This window comes from Hemiscyllium ocellatum, chromosome 4 (genome assembly GCF_020745735.1).
Source record: "Hemiscyllium ocellatum isolate sHemOce1 chromosome 4, sHemOce1.pat.X.cur, whole genome shotgun sequence".
Classification (NCBI taxonomy): domain Eukaryota; kingdom Metazoa; phylum Chordata; class Chondrichthyes; order Orectolobiformes; family Hemiscylliidae; genus Hemiscyllium; species Hemiscyllium ocellatum.
Window position 1 is genome coordinate 130201451 of NC_083404.1, and position 17919 is coordinate 130219369.

The following is a 17919-nucleotide window of genomic DNA, read 5'->3' on the forward strand; positions in this document are numbered from 1 at the left end:
AGTGGAGAGGTAGCAGGTATTGGGAGACTTTCAAAGAGGAAATAATGAAAGTGGAGGGCCAAATCCTCTTCTAAAAAGAAGAAAAGTGGGACAAAGATACCAGAGAACTCCAGACAGAGGGATGTACAGGACTGAGGAGGAATAATAAAGGGAAGCTTTTTGCAGATTGAGGGCTCAAAACACCAGAAGCCCTCAAGGCACATACAAAGAGCAGGAGTTTACAAAAAAATCAGCAAAGAAAGGAGGGTGCAGAACAAAATACACTGCCAAGTTAGATACAAGAGAATCAAAAATCATATAGAAGATAGCCAAACAAAGAGTGAAGGGGGGGGGTTCACAAAGTTGAATCTTGAAAAATGAATAGTTCACATAATAGTTTAGGTATAAGAATCAGGGAAGAGCATGAAAGTATACTTGGACAAATTATAATTGAGAGGAATGAGGTATCAGCAGTTTAAATTGGGTCCTTAATTGGTTAAGTCCCCATGCCCAAACGCGATGAAGCACAGGCTGTTGTGGGAGGCAAGAATAAAGACTTCAGGAATCTCCAACATTAATTTCCAACTCTTAGATAAAAAAGGAATGGAGTGCAGCTGACCTGGCACCATTCAAGAAGGATGGTAAAAATAAACTAGGGAACTAGAGGCTAGTAGGTGTAACATTAGCTTTAGAAAGACTATTGGGAAAAAGTTCTGATGGACAGAAGCAACTGCCTCAGAGAGGTACAAATTAATCAAGAATAATCGGCATGGTTTTATCAGGGGATCATGATGTCAGACACAATAATTTCCTAAGCTTTGAGAGATCTCTAAAATGTGTGGGTGAGTGTAGTGCATCTGATGCAGACTATAGGGACTTTAATAAGACTTTTACCAAGGTCTCATGTTGGAGACCCAAGTAGTTAAAACCCCATGGGATCAAAGGCAATCTGGCAAACTAATTCCAAAATTGGCTTGGCGGCAGGAGACATTTTTGTTTGTGTCATTAAAAAGGGAGATTACAAAGAAGAAACAATGTTTTTTTTCAAAACAGGAACCACCAAGATGGATACATAATTGTACAGCAAGAAATTAAATACCTATTGAGAACTGCTTTCGTGGCTATGAGTTATTGCAACATGCAGGTAATCAGGAGTACAGGGCTTGCTTAGTCAGCAGGGTGAAACTGGAATCAAGTTAGAGACAGAGAAAGACAATTGTGTATAGTGTTGATGTTCTCAAAGGTTGGCCATTCTCTGCAGTAAAAACAAATCAAATTTTAAAATTTTGAAGAAAACCAGCTACCATTTGTGCAGCAGTTGCTGAGAGTTGTGATTTCTCAACTTATAAATCAGAGACATTTCCTCAGGGCAAAAGGCACTATGCACTTCTTATAAATCATTGGAAACTTCCACAGAAAGACAACCGAACATCTAGGGTTCAGGGAGCCAGAAAAAGAATCTTATCATGGAGCCATGAAGCAAAAACCATTGAACCGATTTCCCAGTTTTCTCTACCTCCATCAATAATCTATTTTCCCTATTTGTTTGTTCATGAGATGGAGTCTGAGAGATTAATTTTAATTAGGAGATTCATATGCCAATGGTTATAGCTCTTTACTTATACTTTGTTAGGACAGAATTCTGGTCAGTTTTATTAAACTTGGTTTGAAAGTCAGATAAACTGGAGTACTACAGGTACCTTAAGAAAACTAACATTTGTCATGACTCCAGGAATAGCAATACCTTCATTAATGGACTGCTACCCTGTGGGTCACAACACTGTCTGAAAAGCTGGTAAAGGCAGTAACTAAAACATTTAAATATATAGGAGATCACTTGAAATTCTGCAGAATTCAACTTTAAAGAAAAAATACTAGAAAGGTGTTTGATAGCTGACACAGATACAGCAGGCCAAAGGACCTTTCTATACTTTAAGATTCAGATGTAGAGGCCATGTTAAGCAGTGCTAGTTTTAGCAATGCTACTGGCAAGAAAACTGAATATTGGTTCTGACGAAGTGATTTGAGAAGTCAAGAGTAGTTAGATTGCTGTATACTATTAGAGCTCAGAAACTAGTTCCAGGTATTAAGAGAACCAAGTGTTGGTGTCAGGGCTCAAGATAAGTTCTGGAGGCTTTGGGGGCTCAGAATTGCACTAAGTTTAATCTACCTTTCTGAGAGGACCACAGAATCCTTACAGTGCAGAAGCTGGCCATTCAACTAATGGGGTCCACACTGATGCTCCCAATAGTATTCCACCCAGACCCACTTCCAGTTTCCTGAATACAACACATCATCTGCTTTCAAAAAAAAACGTATTCTCCAGAATCAGACTGAAACAGATATGGGCAGTCTAGTACAGGATCTGAACTAGTGCAAATGTACATGTAATTCAATTGTGGCATTAGCAATAGTCCACCAACATAATACAATGATGTTCAATGATAGTATACCCCGACAGATTTAATCTCAAAAGCAAAACACAAGATTTTATTAGTTAACTGTAATGCATTAGTAGTATTTAAAAACAATATTTCATTAAGGATAGCCCAGTAAACTCAGGTGCACCAAGCAATTCATTCCCTAACGCAGTGAAAAAAAAGTTTCAAATTGCATATGGGATTTCTATTCAAGATGTTGTACCCTATGCAGTACAGAAGCTATTCCACTTAGCTACGTGACTGATCATGCGCTATTGTAGGACCGAATACACATCTTATCACAGCTAAGCTCAAGTAGCTACTTAGAAATCCATACATATTAGCTCACTATTTAAAAGACTAAATACACAGGCAATTGTGCTGCAGGGTTGGATTATTAAGAATCCTTATGTGCACAGACAGCAACTTAGCAACATAACCAATGCATTCTGTAAACATTTGGGTGCACACAATCAGTACATTGAAGAGTGCAACGATGTACTGTCACTATGTCAAAAACACCAGTGTGGAAGCATGACAGAGTAAAGACTGATGTGATTGCTGATAAAAACCACAGTTGTTTAGAGGCAAGTGTTTCTACTGATTCATACAAGCCTAAATAGAAAAGGGTGCTGTCATACGGCATCATGACAATTAGACTTTTATATGTATTTTAATAATCAAACCTTAGAGACTAAATGTGCAATATACTGACAGGACATGAAATTACCTGGTGCCATCTGGTTGGATTATTAGTGGTCACTTGAAATGCAGCATGGACTTCAGGGAGTTCTTGTCCTTCAGTGTGACCCCTCTGTGTTCCTGGTGGGACCAACTGTTTGAAATAAGCTTCCAGCCTCTCATCACCAAATGCTTCAGCGGCAAACTCATCATCTGTTAGAATGGAGATATTATTAATTTTTGGAACTATGTTTATACAGCATCTTTAATGTAATGAAAGATTATTAAACATGAATATTTAAATCAGCAGGCAGAACAAGAATCATGAATAGTTGCGATGAATTACAGTCAAACTGTTACCATTGGCAAAAGGGTCACTATCTTGGGGGTCATTAGATTTAAAATTATTAGCGAAAGAGCCAAAGTGATGAGAAAGAGCCTTGTAGTCATGCAATGAGTTATTATAACCTACAAAATACTACCTGAAAAAATGGTGGAAGCATGTTCAAACAAACAGGAACTGTATTCACACAGAAAAAAAAATCATTGTAAAGCTACTTACGTAAATAGGACTACACAAAAACAAAAATTTTTCATTAAGTACTGGAGGTCTGATAGGCCAACTGGATATCTTGCCTTTTGCAAGATTCCACAGTATTTTACTTTAGGTAAAAAAGGAATTTATTTAAATACAATGAAAGTAAAGTTATGCCATTCAAAAAAGCTTCCTGGTGCAGTGAACAAAAATTACTTTGGACACGACAAACTTAAAACGCAGGAGTAAACACTAGGCTCATGTGCCCTTTTATTAAATGATCCATACTTTTTACAGTGTAGTTTAAGTACAAGATGAACATTGCCACAGGAAATCTGGAAACCACTTAACACTGTACCTGAGGACTGATCTTCTAAACTAGCCAGTGACAACAGTCTTTCATCTTCCAACAAACTAGCTAGACTGTCGCTGTATCGTCTTATTCCCAAATCGTCATCCATTTCTTTTGTAGCAGGGTCCTTTGTGCCATCAACCTAATGACATAAAAGTCAACTATTACAAATTCAGGATAAGATACAAGTGTGAAATGCTGCACAATTTGCTCTGACAAACTGGCTATATTGCTGCTTGAAAATTGATGAGATGTATGAACAAAGGTATCTATGCAAACCCATGTTTCAAATAACCAAATTAGATGTGCGTAAAGCCAATAACATTTCATCAAGCATACTGTTTTTAATTGACCGAGCTCGTCAGATTGCAGCACTGAAACCCAGCTTTATAGTGAGGGGAAAAAATCCAACTTATTCTATTTGTTTACTATGCTGGTCAGTCACTGAACATATTCCATACAAGATTGCCATTGTACTACCAAAGGATCAATTAAGTTTTTTTACACAAAGAGTGTACAAAACTATTTTACACTACATCACTATTTTCTTATCAGTGTCAGAAATAGATACTGAGCTCTTGCCCTCGATAAAACTTAGAAATACAAAAAACCTCAATGGAAGTTGCATCCAACTTCCACAAGTGTTCTATATATAATAGGCACAACTACACTTCACCTTTCTGGCAAACGTTTGCATTTACTCAATGCTATTTTTGGTTAATGTCTCATCAAAACCCTTTAAAATGTCTATCAACTTACTCACTCCATAGCTTTGATTACTTTGGAGAATGCTAACTGCACTACTATTCTTACAAGCCTTTCACTCTGACCCGGTTCTTCCTTGGAAAGAAGTCCGTGCTTATCAATCTTATGACTTTTTTTTTCCTGTTTGTCTCGCTGTATCATAGAATGCATTGTTGATGGGCCACAGACCATTATTTTCCCCCCTTCCTAGCCCTAAAGCGCAGAACTGTTGCTAGTGTGGTTTATATTTTGTGACTGCAAAAAAAAAAACAACTTTCCAGACAACCTAATACCACTCAAAATAAAAAGAAACTAAAATTATGTCCTGCTGTTAGCTTTCAACACAGAAATACAAAATCCAGGCTATGCATGGATCTGATGAATTGAAATAAAACAATGACAAATCAAAAGGACAATAAGAGAGAACAAATGCTAAAACATGATAACCATTATCTCAGTATTATTGATCCATCTGATCCAGTTCTGTATCAAATTCAAGTACAGCTGGTTTAACTAATAAAAAAAAAGGTTCTCTATCAGTGTTCAGCCAATCTCAAGTCTTTCATGGTAATTACACTTGGAAACATTAATTGAATCTCTGGTCACCATACATAATTTCCCAAATTTGAAAGTCTGACACCTACACTTGTGAGATATCATTTCCTCCAGTTAAACACTTAAGACTGTAACTTTGAGGTTATTTTGCCAGTTTTATTTTGGAGACAGCTTTTAAAGCAGAGGTGGCAAGCAGCCCATCAGAACCACTAGAATAAAGTAAACAACTTGAGGTCTTAGGATATTTTTAAAATACAAAAAGAGTTGGAACCACAGAAGGATGCCTGTGTGGAAACTAATCTCTATTATTTATAATCACAAATCAAAGCTTTTGGGTTTAATTAAAATAGGCACCAACTACTTGTCACATTTGCTTTGCTTCAAGTTTTTAAATGAGGAGATTATGCTTTAGTTATGAAAGGACACTGATGATACCACATCACAGAAATACATACATTCATACAGCATAGGCAATGGTCCAATGAATTTACACCAATATTACTGGCTAAAGGTGTGCTAATCACAATTTCTTGCACTTGTCCCATATCCTTGAATATTATGACATTTGATGTACTCGCCCAAATGTTTGTCAAAAAAAAGGTTCCAAAGTGTCCAGCCCCCACCTTCTCAGACAGTGAATTCCAGATTCCCACCACAAATTGAGTGAATCAGTTTTATTCCCCAAAATCCCAACTGACTCTCCTGCCTCTTATCCTAAAGATATGTCTTCCTGTGATTGGACCCCTCAACCATTGGGCATAGTTGTTCTCTATTCATCTTATCCATTGCCTCAATCTTACTCCTTCAGCCTTCTCTGCTCTAAAGAGAGCAATCCCAGCCTATCTAGTCTCTCCTTTTTACTCAATTGTTCCATTCCAGGCAACAGCTTGGTGAACCTCCTCTGTACTCCAGGAGTCAAAAAGTATCCTTACAGTAGTGGTCATCATATTTTAAAGGAAGCATGTAAATACATTAGAAGTAGCTTAGAGAATGTTTGAGACTAATACCTGGAACGAGTGAACTCTTACGATTAAAGATTATGCGGTGTAGATTTACATCTACTGGAGGTTAACAGGAAGAAGCATCTTTCTGATGAACTTGTTCTGGGAAAATAGGCCTAAGTGCCCAAAGAACTCGTGCATTAAAATCAGCTCCACCCTCCTATTTCTTTCAGAGTTATTTCACTGGAATGTCAAAGGTTGACATTATAGGAAGTTTATAAAATCATGCAGGACATAGATAGGGAAAATATCTTTTGCTATTCACCCTTAAGTTAGAAGAGTTCAAAACTAGAGGCACTAATAATTTTTTTTGAAAGGAGTGAGGAAAAAAGATTTAAAAGGGAGTTGAGGGAGAGCAACTTTTTCCACAGAAGGTGGTTCATATGTGGAATAAACTGCCAGAAGTCATGTTGGATGCAGGTACAGTTACAACATTTAAAAGACATTTGGATTGGTACAGAGAGATATGGGCCAAACACAGGCAAATGGAACTAGTTTAGTTTGGGAAACCTGGTCAGCATGGACAATTTGGACTGAAGGGTCTATTCCTGTGCTGTATGACTGATTGGTGGGGCCCTAGACAAACTTGGAAATTATTACCTGCAAGACACATATCAACTTCAGTTTGAATTAAGTTTAGCTGAACAAAAAAACATGCAATTTTTTGACTGCAAATACCTTATTTGTTTTCTCATTATCAGTCAAACAGTCCAGAGGAGATCTCTCTGCGAAAAAAAGGAAGCAGTTCATTTAAAAGAAAAAAATTGCTTAAAAAATAACCAGTATTTTGAATCAGCTGGAAACAATGGTCTGCAACAGTTGTCTCCTCTTGTTCCAAGAGATAGCAGTGGATCATAATCATCATCTTTAGGTGCTGCAATCTGTCTAGCAGTGTTTCACAATGCCAATAGTTACTGAAGCACTTTTATACAACTGTACCTTAGTTAGTACAGGTAACTTCACAGGCCACTTCAACTAACAGTTATATTGGCAATTGTGTTGGTGGGGAAAAGCACCTACAATGACAACAGATTTCCTTTGATAAAGACATTGGTGAAGCAATTTTTATTCTCTACTTCCTGACTTTAATCTCAACATTTTTAAAAATGATTCTCATGCCACATATTCACACAAATTTTAGTTATTTATATTGTTATCCACTTACAAGTGTGGATTTCCAATATGCAATGAATAAAGTTCATTTGAAATTGACCAAAATACATTTCTCTTTTAATTCAGATCCAAAATTATTACAGTAGCACAGTCAACTTCAACTAATTTTTTGATCATTTAAATCCAATAGTTATTTTCAAGAGAACTGTATGCACTTATTAGTTTGTCAAACTAAAATCTGATGGCTAACTTTGAGATATTCAGAATTCGTGCACAAGCATACCATCCAGCTTGCCAACAGAAAATGTTTCCAATTTGTTATCTTGTCCATTATTATACTGCCCTGGTAACGCACGTTGCAGATTTCCTTTTGAAGGCAAAGAACCAAATTCATCCAAAAGCTTTTCCATCACATCAGGAATACAGTGAGCATCAAGGAAGTCATCAACATGTTCCCTGCAAAAAGAGATTTTCTTTAAATGTATGTTTTTATTGAAATACAAATATTACAAATACAAAGAAAGAACACAAAAAAAGTAAAAAACCCAAACCCACCAGACAGAAATACAATAATAAAAAACCCAACTAACTATTTAACTAAATAAATAATAACCAACAACCTAATAGACAGTCATAACTCAACTCAGCCAAACAAAACGCTCACGCATTCACAGTTCCGCCTCGAATACCTGTGTCCAGGTATTCCAAAAAGGACTGGCAAATCTTAAACAAATTTTCAGTTTTGTGGTGTATCATACTTCTGAGAAAATCTAAGGGGATATGGTCCATAACAAATCTTCTGCCAACCTGCCAGGTGGGGGCAGGAATACCCAATCTAGCAAGATATTCTTTCTTGCACAGAAACGGAGGATGTTGAAAAGCTTTTTTCTTCTTATGTGCACCTGCAGGGAACACACCGGGCAAGCCAAGAGGAGGAGAGGTCGGGTCCTTCTCTACCCTTATAGCCAAAATCCTTTCCATTGCACCCACCACAGCACTCCAGTATATTTGAAGCCTATCACAGGACCAGAGACAATGGATAAAAGTGCCCGTACAAACCTCGCAATTGGGACATTTTGAAGATATCCCTGGCTTAAATTTTAACAAACAGTCCAGAACCAAGTGGACCCTGTGGAGAACCTTCAAGATGTAAAGCATGGGTCCTATCGGAAATTGATGTCTTTGGGTTTTCCCAAATATCCTCCCACGCCTCTGAGACCTCAACACCCAGCTCACTCCCCCCACACCCTGCAGAGTCGATCTAACTTGTCTGAGGGGGCACCCCCCCGCCCCAACCCCACACACACACACACACACACACACACACACACACACACACGTGATGAGAAAAAGTGCTGACTGAAAGTGTACTCTTAGCACGGAGCTCCCTCCTCTGTCAGATTTGTAGGGTTTAGTCAAATTTTAGTCTTTTTCGAATAAAATCCCTAACTTGGGAAAAAAAAGCGTATGAGGTCCTTGTTAGATAGCTCTTATTTCCATGCTAACTGACCAAAGAACATCATTGTGTCACCCTCAAATAAATCATCCATGCAAGACACACCCCTAGTGCCCAATGTTTGAATCCTGAATTTATCAGCCTCAGTTGATACACCTACAATGGGTATGCTGGATTAAGAGAAGATGTTTTGCCAATATTGCCTAGTATAAATATGCCCAAATACACAAACCCCGCTGCGACCACTTAAATGGGAATCGATATTCACCATCAAGACCTAGCACTTTCATAAGGCCACCCATAGGCATAGCCTCTGATTTTGCAAGATTAAACTTGTACCCCGAAAAGGCGCCAAATGCACTGATGCATTGTATCAGGCAAGACACCGAAACTGCTGGATTTGACAAAAGAAAAAAAAAGAGATTAGGACATCATCCACGTAATCATAGATAATTTTGACCCCATTTCTGGAGCTGATATACTGGGATCCCGATGAATGGCCTCCACCAAATGGTTCAATCACCAATGTAAAAAACAGTGGCAAAAGGGGACAGCTCTGCTGGCTGCCCCTAAAACACAAGTGTTAAAATTGCTGGATCACACCACATTGGTAATAACCGCAGTGAGAGATTCACTGTAGAGAACCTTCACCCACCTCAAAGACTTGACCCAAGCCAACCACTCTAGAGTATAGAAAAAGTATGGCCAGTCAACTCTATCTAGAGAAACCACCAATCCCTATATTGACTTTTGTTGACATGCTTGAATTACATTAAGCAGCCTCCTAACATTATTGGAGGACCTAAGGCCCTTTATGAAGCCCATCTGATCCTCTAACAACAGAAGTCGCCAATCTTAATGCAAGAGAGGAGTTTAAAGTCCACATTTAAGAGCGAAATGGGCCTGTATGAAGCACAGACCTCCGGGATCTTCCCTTTAAGAATAAAGGAAGTATTGGCCTCTCTCAGAGTTAGCAGGAGACAATCATAACTGTATGAGTCATTAAACATGTTTAGAAAAAAAAAGACAGAACTTTAACAGAAAATGCAGTAGTTGAGGTTCCAGCATTCCAGTAATTAAAATTTGCCAACTTAAAATAATCAAAACATCTTGAATTCATCTCCTGTCAGTCAATTCATTCTAACATATAACTACCAAAACAGTTTAAAAACTTACTACACAAGATAAGTTAATGTACACCTTATTGACAGAATGAATTTTCAAAATACACCACCTCTATTTTGGTCCCCTTTATTCACCATGCATGATATATCCTCAAAAAGAGGACCAACAACTCTTTGATGTTCCTTTCAATAAGAAAATAAAAATTAAAAAACACTGACTCTGCCTGATTAAGAGATTTTCTAAAGGGCTTCCTAATACACCCTCAATCTCATTTGGAAATTTTCCAACAACTGACATTCCCAGCTTTCCATCTTTCCTATCTTGAGATGTTAGATTTCAATCCACCAGATCCTTTAAACATTTAAAATATGCTCCAAGCTCTGGCATCCCATTACTAAACATCTTTACTCTTATTTTAAGATAGCCCTTAAAAACTTGTTTCTCTATCATCAACACAACATCATCTTCTACAGTTAATGTTTCCCAAAACCGGAAAATTACCAAATACTTACAACTCATCTTTAAAACTAAGTGCAAACTTTTGACAGGTTTCAGAGTTCGAAACATTAGATGGATGTGCATCTACTGTAGAAAACCTTCCTTCTTCCAAGTATGAAGATTGAACATCTGGTGGTCTACAAGAAATTACAAAATAAAAATTAAATTTGCTTAAACTGTTATTCCACAATCTCAATAAAAGGTAAAAAGTTAATCGGAATCACACTTGCAGCACTTAATTCCCAAAAAAGGTGTTGCCATCCTGTGCATTATTTCACACAGCATTGGAACCTTAGTGTTTTGAGTCATTGTGTCAACTCAATACTTGGTACCCTCAGCCTTAACCTCAGGACAAGTTCTACCAAGAAATATGGCTCTCCTACAAATCTTCAGCATCTTCTTGAGTGTGCTGCAATCCACTTTGTGAGCCAACTGAAATGCTAGTCAAAGATTCGTCAATGACAAGACTCAAAAGTTCCCAAATCTTCTGCAATGTCATGAGCATTTTTACTGGAGCACTGTATGCTCGTCGATTAGAATTTTCTGAATGAAGAGAAAATAAAATGCACAAAGTTATGTAGCTCACCTCTTCCCGGAATCAGATTTATCTTTAGCAACTGTTGAAGCAGCCATAGGCAGTCCAAAATTTGATGAGACAGTGACATTTTCTAGCATTTCACTGCTATTGCCCCTCTCAGATTGCAACAGAAAGCTTGGAAATGTTTCATCCTCCAGATTTCTGACACTTTCCATTTTACAAGCATTTGATCTGCAGCTACAAAAAAGATTTAAGTAAATAAATTTTCGTAAAACAAGCAATTTGAACACATCATGACCATTCCTATTCAAACCTGGTTCTGCCACAAAATACATATTCAAGTCGGAACATCATTGATTCAAGCTCTGCTATATGCATTTCTTTAGAACTGCCATACTGTTTGATGTGCCATTTTTCTGATAAATTGCTATGGTTTAAAAAAAGGGCTTTAGATTAAAAGAGGAAAAAAATGTCATATTCAAAATATGAACAAGAACAACACAAATTCCTTTTAGGCTTGCTGATTGAAGCACAAATCACCTTGAATACACATTTGATAATACATGGATAAGTCATTACAGTACTACAAATTTGATTTACTGCTAGAAAAACTTTCAATAACCTATTTGACAAAGCTTTTGTTGCACTTATTAAGGAGAAAAACCAACATTTATATTACGTGGAGAAAGTGCACTGATTGGTTGGCAAGTAGATTCTAATTGGTAGAGAGGCTGATGGAGAATGGACCAGATAATCATAAATGACCATTAACAGTTAACCTGCCTGCTATAAAATTTAAAACCAGGCTTATTGGGCTCGTAGGGAAACGATAGAGATAGCCGTTCAGGTCAGGAAGCCTGGGTTCAAGTCCTACCTACTCCAAAAGGTGGGAAGCAGCACTTCTGAACGAGTTGATAAGGAAAATATTAATGCTAGGCAGGTTAACTCTGGGTCATATCTCAGCTAAATACCTGGACCACTGTATAGCTGTCATCGCCAGTAATAAAAGAAAATTACAAGGTTTTTTTTAAAAAATTATATGTAAAGTAAAAGAGAAGGAAGAGGAAATATTGGACTGGTGGAAAATTAGACTGTAGAAGTAGTAAATGAGGAACAAAGAAGTAGCAGAAGAACTGAATAGATACTTGGCATTAGAATTCACAGGGAAGACACCAGAACTTCATGACAATAGAGTGGCAGAGGACCATCACTAAGGAGAAGGTACTGGGGAAGCGGAAAGGTCAGGTGGGTACATCACTTGAACCAGATGGATGACACTCCGGGAGTTCTGAAGAAGATTTGGTGCTAAGCTTTCAGGAATCAATGGAGTCAGAAAGGGTGCCAGCAACTGGAGAATGGCGAATGCAATCTACAGGAGGGAGACAGACATGAAACTATTGGTTGATAAGCCTGACCTCAGCCATTACTAAGATTTGAGAGTCCATTACAATGGATTATATTGCAAAGTATGACCATTCTAGTCTGACCTTGGAGGCTAAGCACACTGTAGCCTGGTTAGTAGTTGGATGGGAGAGTGCCTGGGAATACCAGGTGCATAGGCTGGAAGGCCTTTCTTGTCCCTAACCCTGACATATACTTCATTAGTGTGTCATAACATCTCTGAACATATTGATTGACAAAAAAAGTAAATAAAAAACAAAAAAGAGTTTGCTTGAAAGTGCATGGTAAAATAGGGCAGAGTCAGAAGGTTTCACCAAGAAGAGGTCATGTCTGATAAATCTGTTAGAATTCTTTGAGGTAACAAACTACATAGATAATGGTGAGCAAGTGTTCATGATCTATTTGGGCTTCCAGAAGACCTTTGACAGATTTCCACATAGGAACACTGAAATTCATGTGCCCATATTACCTAGTGTGTTTGGCTTAAGGGCTGCATCAAGTACTTGACAAACACCAATCGTGTTGCAACTGCACAGCAACAGCATAATAAGTTCATAAAAATGTGGAGCGTAATAAAAAGCAGAACAACTTATTAAGTTACAAATATTGAATGAACTAAATACATTGCCTAAAACAGGTGGAAGGAGAAAAGAATGCATTATTTCAAAAGGAAACTGGATGGGCACATGAGATGTAAACCTAGGGGGCTACAAGATAGAGTGGAGACTGGAACAGATTAGATTCGTCAACAGAACACCATCTTGGATTCATTGAGCCAAACTACCATCTTCTGTGCAAGGACTCTAAAATGTCAATGATACACCAGATATATTCATTCATTATAGCATTTTTAGGGAATTAGTTTTTGTTTAAAAAAAAGGATCCTCTGGCAACATGTGCCTCAGTCTTTATCATCTTGTCTTTTGCCCTCATTGCAACAACTTACTCCATCCAGAGCAATATCATTCCTACTTTAAATGTAAATTCGAACATTTATAACTCAAAAGCAGTCCATCCGACCTCATTATGTCTAGACTGACAAAGATCGGACTTACACTAAATCCCATTTTTGAGCGCATGGTCTGCAGGCTTAGAGGCTAAGGTGACTATCTGAATACCATAGAGAGATTCTAACTCAACCATCCTTTCTGGCAAGGAGTTCCAGACTTTCACTACCCTCAGTGACTGAATGTCTCCTCAAATTGTCCTCTTAGGCTTCCTTAACCTTAAAATCTATACTCTCTGGCTACTGACCCCTCTACTAATGCAAAAGGTAACATGCCTTTTTTTTATTCACCTTAAGCCCCTCAATCTTGTGCACCTTGCCCAGGTGCCTTCATAAGCTTTACGGCTCCAAAGAGGAAACCACCACCAGCCTATCCGATCTTGCCTCAGCAGACTCAGTCTAGGTGGCATTCTAGTAATCTCTGCACCCTCTCTCATGCAATCTCATCCATCCTACAATGTCATGGTCAGAACAGCATGCAGAACTCCAGTTACAGCCCAAGGCAGTTTTTTCAGTTTTAATATAACCACCATGCCCTTGTATTCTATGCCTTAGTGAATAAAGGCAATTACCTCTTGACTTCTGAACAAGCTTATCTACCACTCTAGTAGCTCCATGGGTCTGTACATATGTACAAAGTTGTTTTGATTTTCAGTACTTTGTCAGGTATACCATTCAATATAATCCTTTGCCTTGTTAGACTTCTGCCAAGTTCATACTTCACTTCTCAAGGTTGGATTATATTTGCCACTGCTCTGCCCAAATGACGAGTTAATTGATATCCTCTGCTGCTATTAACTATCCTCCCATACGACCAATTGGTGTGTCATTATTGATCATAAATGAAGTGGTTAAGTCCAAATCATTAATGATCAATCATAAACAAGCACCAAGCCCTGCTGCACCCCACTGGAAATAGACTTCTAAGTTTAAGAAAAATCCCTCTACCAACTCCCTCTACTTCCTACCTCATCTAATTTTGGATCCAACCAGGCACACTACCTTGAATCCCACAGGTTCTTTCTTGACTTGTCTGCATAAAGAATCTTATGAAAAGCCTTGCTGAAGTCTACATACACAAGAAATGCTGATTAATGTTCTTGGTTACTTTTTCAAAAGAGCGACTTAAATTTGTCAAACAGGATTCCCTTAAATCCATACTGACTATGCCCGATTAATCTGTCTTTTCCCAAGAGCACATGTATACTATTCAACAGACTTCCTTTTGTAACTTACCCACCACCAAGACTGACTGGCCTGCAATTTCCTCACTGACCCCTTACTCCCTTTCTATTTAAAAAAATAATAGGACAAAATTCACAGCCCTCTGCCAACTCACCTGCGACCAGAGGGTATTTGAAAATTACTGCCAGGGCCCCTACATCACCTCCACTGCTTCCCTGTACAGCATGGGATACATTTAGCAGGAGCCTACTTATCCACTTGAGGCAAATACCAGCTAGTACTTCCCAAGTGTTGATTTCTAATATTGCACAGTCCTCCACCCTGATGTCTATACCGATGTCAGTTTTCATTGTGAAGACTGATGCAAAACTTAGTGTGCACATAAAAGATTACCTCTATGGCCTTTAAAGTTCTTAAACATTCTCTTGCTCTTTATGGAATTCAAAAAACATCCCTTCAGGTTTCCCTTCATCCTACCTGCCAATGCTTCATTTTTGCTTTCCTAATTTTTGCAAACTCCCCCTACAGTATAAGAACTTTACAGGTTCTACGAGGCCTTCTACCTGCCATAAGCTTCCCTTTTCTTAATGCCAACCTTCCAGCCTCTTGACATACTGGAGTATTCGCCTATGCCCGTTGTCTTTCTAGGAAAGAGCACTGCCCGGCATGCTCACTATTTGCTCCTTGAATGTCTCCCACATTTTTTAGTGTACAAGTAGCTATTCGCAGTCCACTTGAGCCAAATCATATCATTTTAGTAAAATTAGCCTCCCCCTGTTCAGAAGTTTATATTCATAACCCTTATATTACACATTTCCATAATAATCCTAAATCTCACTAAGTTTAGTCACCATCTCCAAAGACTTCTGAGATGTTCAGGGCTAATTTGATCTGCTGACCTGCAGGAAATTGGATGTCCTAAGGCTGGGGTGGAAAGTCTCTGTCTCACAGGTAGAATGAGGAATTTACATTCCCACCTCTTGCCATTCAGAGCCATTATTCAGAGTGAATTTACATTGCCATTCTCAAGCCATTTACATTGTCATCATCTCCTATTAAAAAAAAATCAATAAACATTGCAGTTGGAATTTTGATTACTCCCTGTAATTAAAAAACGATTCACAACAGATTTGACCACTAAGGGATGACTTAAATTACATTATTTCTGGAGATGATTAGGTCACTGTATTGAGTGGCATGTGACTGTGGGGGAAATGGTTGGGGGTTATCTTGTGGGCATTACTGACTGCGATGTAAAGATTTTGTATAAGGACAGATTGTTTCCTTTGTTCAGAAAAATCCCTTGACATGGCTTCTCAAGCATGATGAAGGACTTCTCCAGAAAGCTTGCACGGAACTTGTCTAATAAGATTTCGGTTGTTCACAGAAGTTGGCGTGTTGCAGTTGCTTCAAGTATGTAAGGATCTCAAGCACCAGTCTACCACCGGCCTAGGCCTATTGCTGTGTATTAGGCCATAACCACCCTCATATTTATTGGGTTTTCTACATATTGGCCAAAATAAAAGTTCTCTTGGTTAAAATTTAAAGAATGTTGTTCCCTCTCTACCTCGTACACAAGCTATTCCTGTTAACATCTGGACTGTGAAAAGCCACGGTCTCATTATTCTTATTCTTTCCAGTCTGTAAACTGATGACATATTTGATTCTCACTGACTGCGCAGGGATCTATAGTACAGATCAGCAGCATTTCATAGAATCCCAACTGTGTGGAAACTGGCCATTTGGCCCAGTGAGTCCACATCAACCCTCCGAAGAGTAACCCACTCAGACCCATTCCCCTAATACACCCTAATGCACCTAACCTACACATCCCTGACCACTATGGACAATTTGGCACTGAGTCGAGTGTGGGGTGCTGTAAAAGCACAGCAGGACAAGCAGCACCGGAGGAGCAGGAAGTCAGCGTTTCAGGCAAAAGTCGTCCATCAGCAATGAGGCTGAGAGCTTCGGGGTGAAGAGATAAATGGGAGGAGGGCAGTGAAGGTAGCTGAGGGAACTCTGGGTGGATGAAGGTGGGGGTAACGATGATAGGTCGGAGGGGAGGGTGGAGCGTATAGGTCGGAAGAAAGACAGGCAGGTAGGACAGGTCATGAAGGCGGTGCTGAGCTGGAAGTTTGGAACTGGGGATGAGGTCGGGGGAAGTAAAACGAGAGAACTGGTGAAATCCACATTGATGCCAGGGCGTTGGAGGGTCCTGAGGCAGAAGATGAGGCATTCTTCCTCCAGGTGTCGGGTGGTTAGGGAGTGGCGATAGAGGAGACCCAGGACCTGAGTGTCCTTGGTGCAGTGGGAGGGGGAATTGAAGTGTTCAACCACATGACAGTGGGGTTGGTTGCTGCGGGTGTCCCGGAGACATTCTCTGAAGCACTCGGTGAGTAAGCAATTTAGCACAGCCAATTCATCTAACCTTTGGACTGTGGGAGGAAACCCACGCACACATGGGGAGTATGTGCAAACTCCACATAGAGTTGCCCGAGGCTGGAATTGAACCTGGATCTGTGGCACTGAGAGGTGGTACTAACCATTAAGCCACTGTGCCACCACAGTGTTTTCTACTCCTATCCACATAATCTCTTAGCAGTTTTCCTCTTTCAGCTGCTGAAATGACTACAGCCTTCTTTCTAGTTCTGACGACTTGAACATCTCTTACACAAACTCTCATCACATGGACACTTCATTTCAGTCTAGCAGATCGGTTAAATTTTGCTCTCCTCGACTGAAACCCTTATTTTTCCTGCTGAAACAAAAACCTGATTCTTCTGAAATGAACTCAAACTAGATTACCAGTGATGTATCACTTGTTTTTTGTCATAAACTCAATGTAAAACACTTCAATAAACACCAGAGGTATAGGACTAGGCACATTTTCAGAAAGTGATATATTTCAATCACTTTTCCAAGTTATTTGCTGACCTCAAAAATTTAACCTCTACAGAACTGAAGCCAAACTCCAGCTGACACCATTTAGAATATCCAAATTCCCCAACAATAACATAAACTATACACCTTTGTTATACGAGTCTCCAACTCTCAACCTTCAGACTTAATGATGCAACAAGTGCCACATGCTGTTATGGCCAGTCCAACATTCACAAGAAAGAAATCAATTTCAAGACAAAAAAAGACCAATTTCCCAAACATAATAGAACATATTACACACAATGCAGATTATTGAAGCAAATAGTTTGAGGAGGTTGATTTCTCATTTACCTCCCTCCCATTTCCCAAAAATGCAGACTTGTACTTAAAATTTCATTTATCTTCTCCATTTCTAGAAACACAACCTTCTATCTTCCTCACATCCCATCA

The 17919-nt window shown here is 38.9% G+C and overlaps 1 protein-coding gene across 4 annotated transcripts in view; it reads right to left on the bottom strand.

Moving 5' to 3' along the window:
• The window catches only part of cep192 (centrosomal protein 192), a 182503-nt gene that overhangs the window by 155107 nt on the left and 9477 nt on the right, over positions 1-17919 (bottom strand). For all 4 annotated transcript variants that reach the window (XM_060823867.1, XM_060823868.1, XM_060823866.1 and 1 more), the window contains exons 2-7: positions 11046-11234; positions 10474-10596; positions 7664-7836; positions 6946-6992; positions 3974-4109; positions 3130-3293 (exon numbers count right to left, since the gene is read on the bottom strand). In XM_060823867.1, the coding sequence (XP_060679850.1) occupies positions 3130-3293; positions 3974-4109; positions 6946-6992; positions 7664-7836; positions 10474-10596; positions 11046-11212 (810 nt within the window). In that variant the 5' untranslated portion in view covers positions 11213-11234. The remainder of the gene's footprint in view (positions 1-3129; positions 3294-3973; positions 4110-6945; positions 6993-7663; positions 7837-10473; positions 10597-11045; positions 11235-17919) is intronic.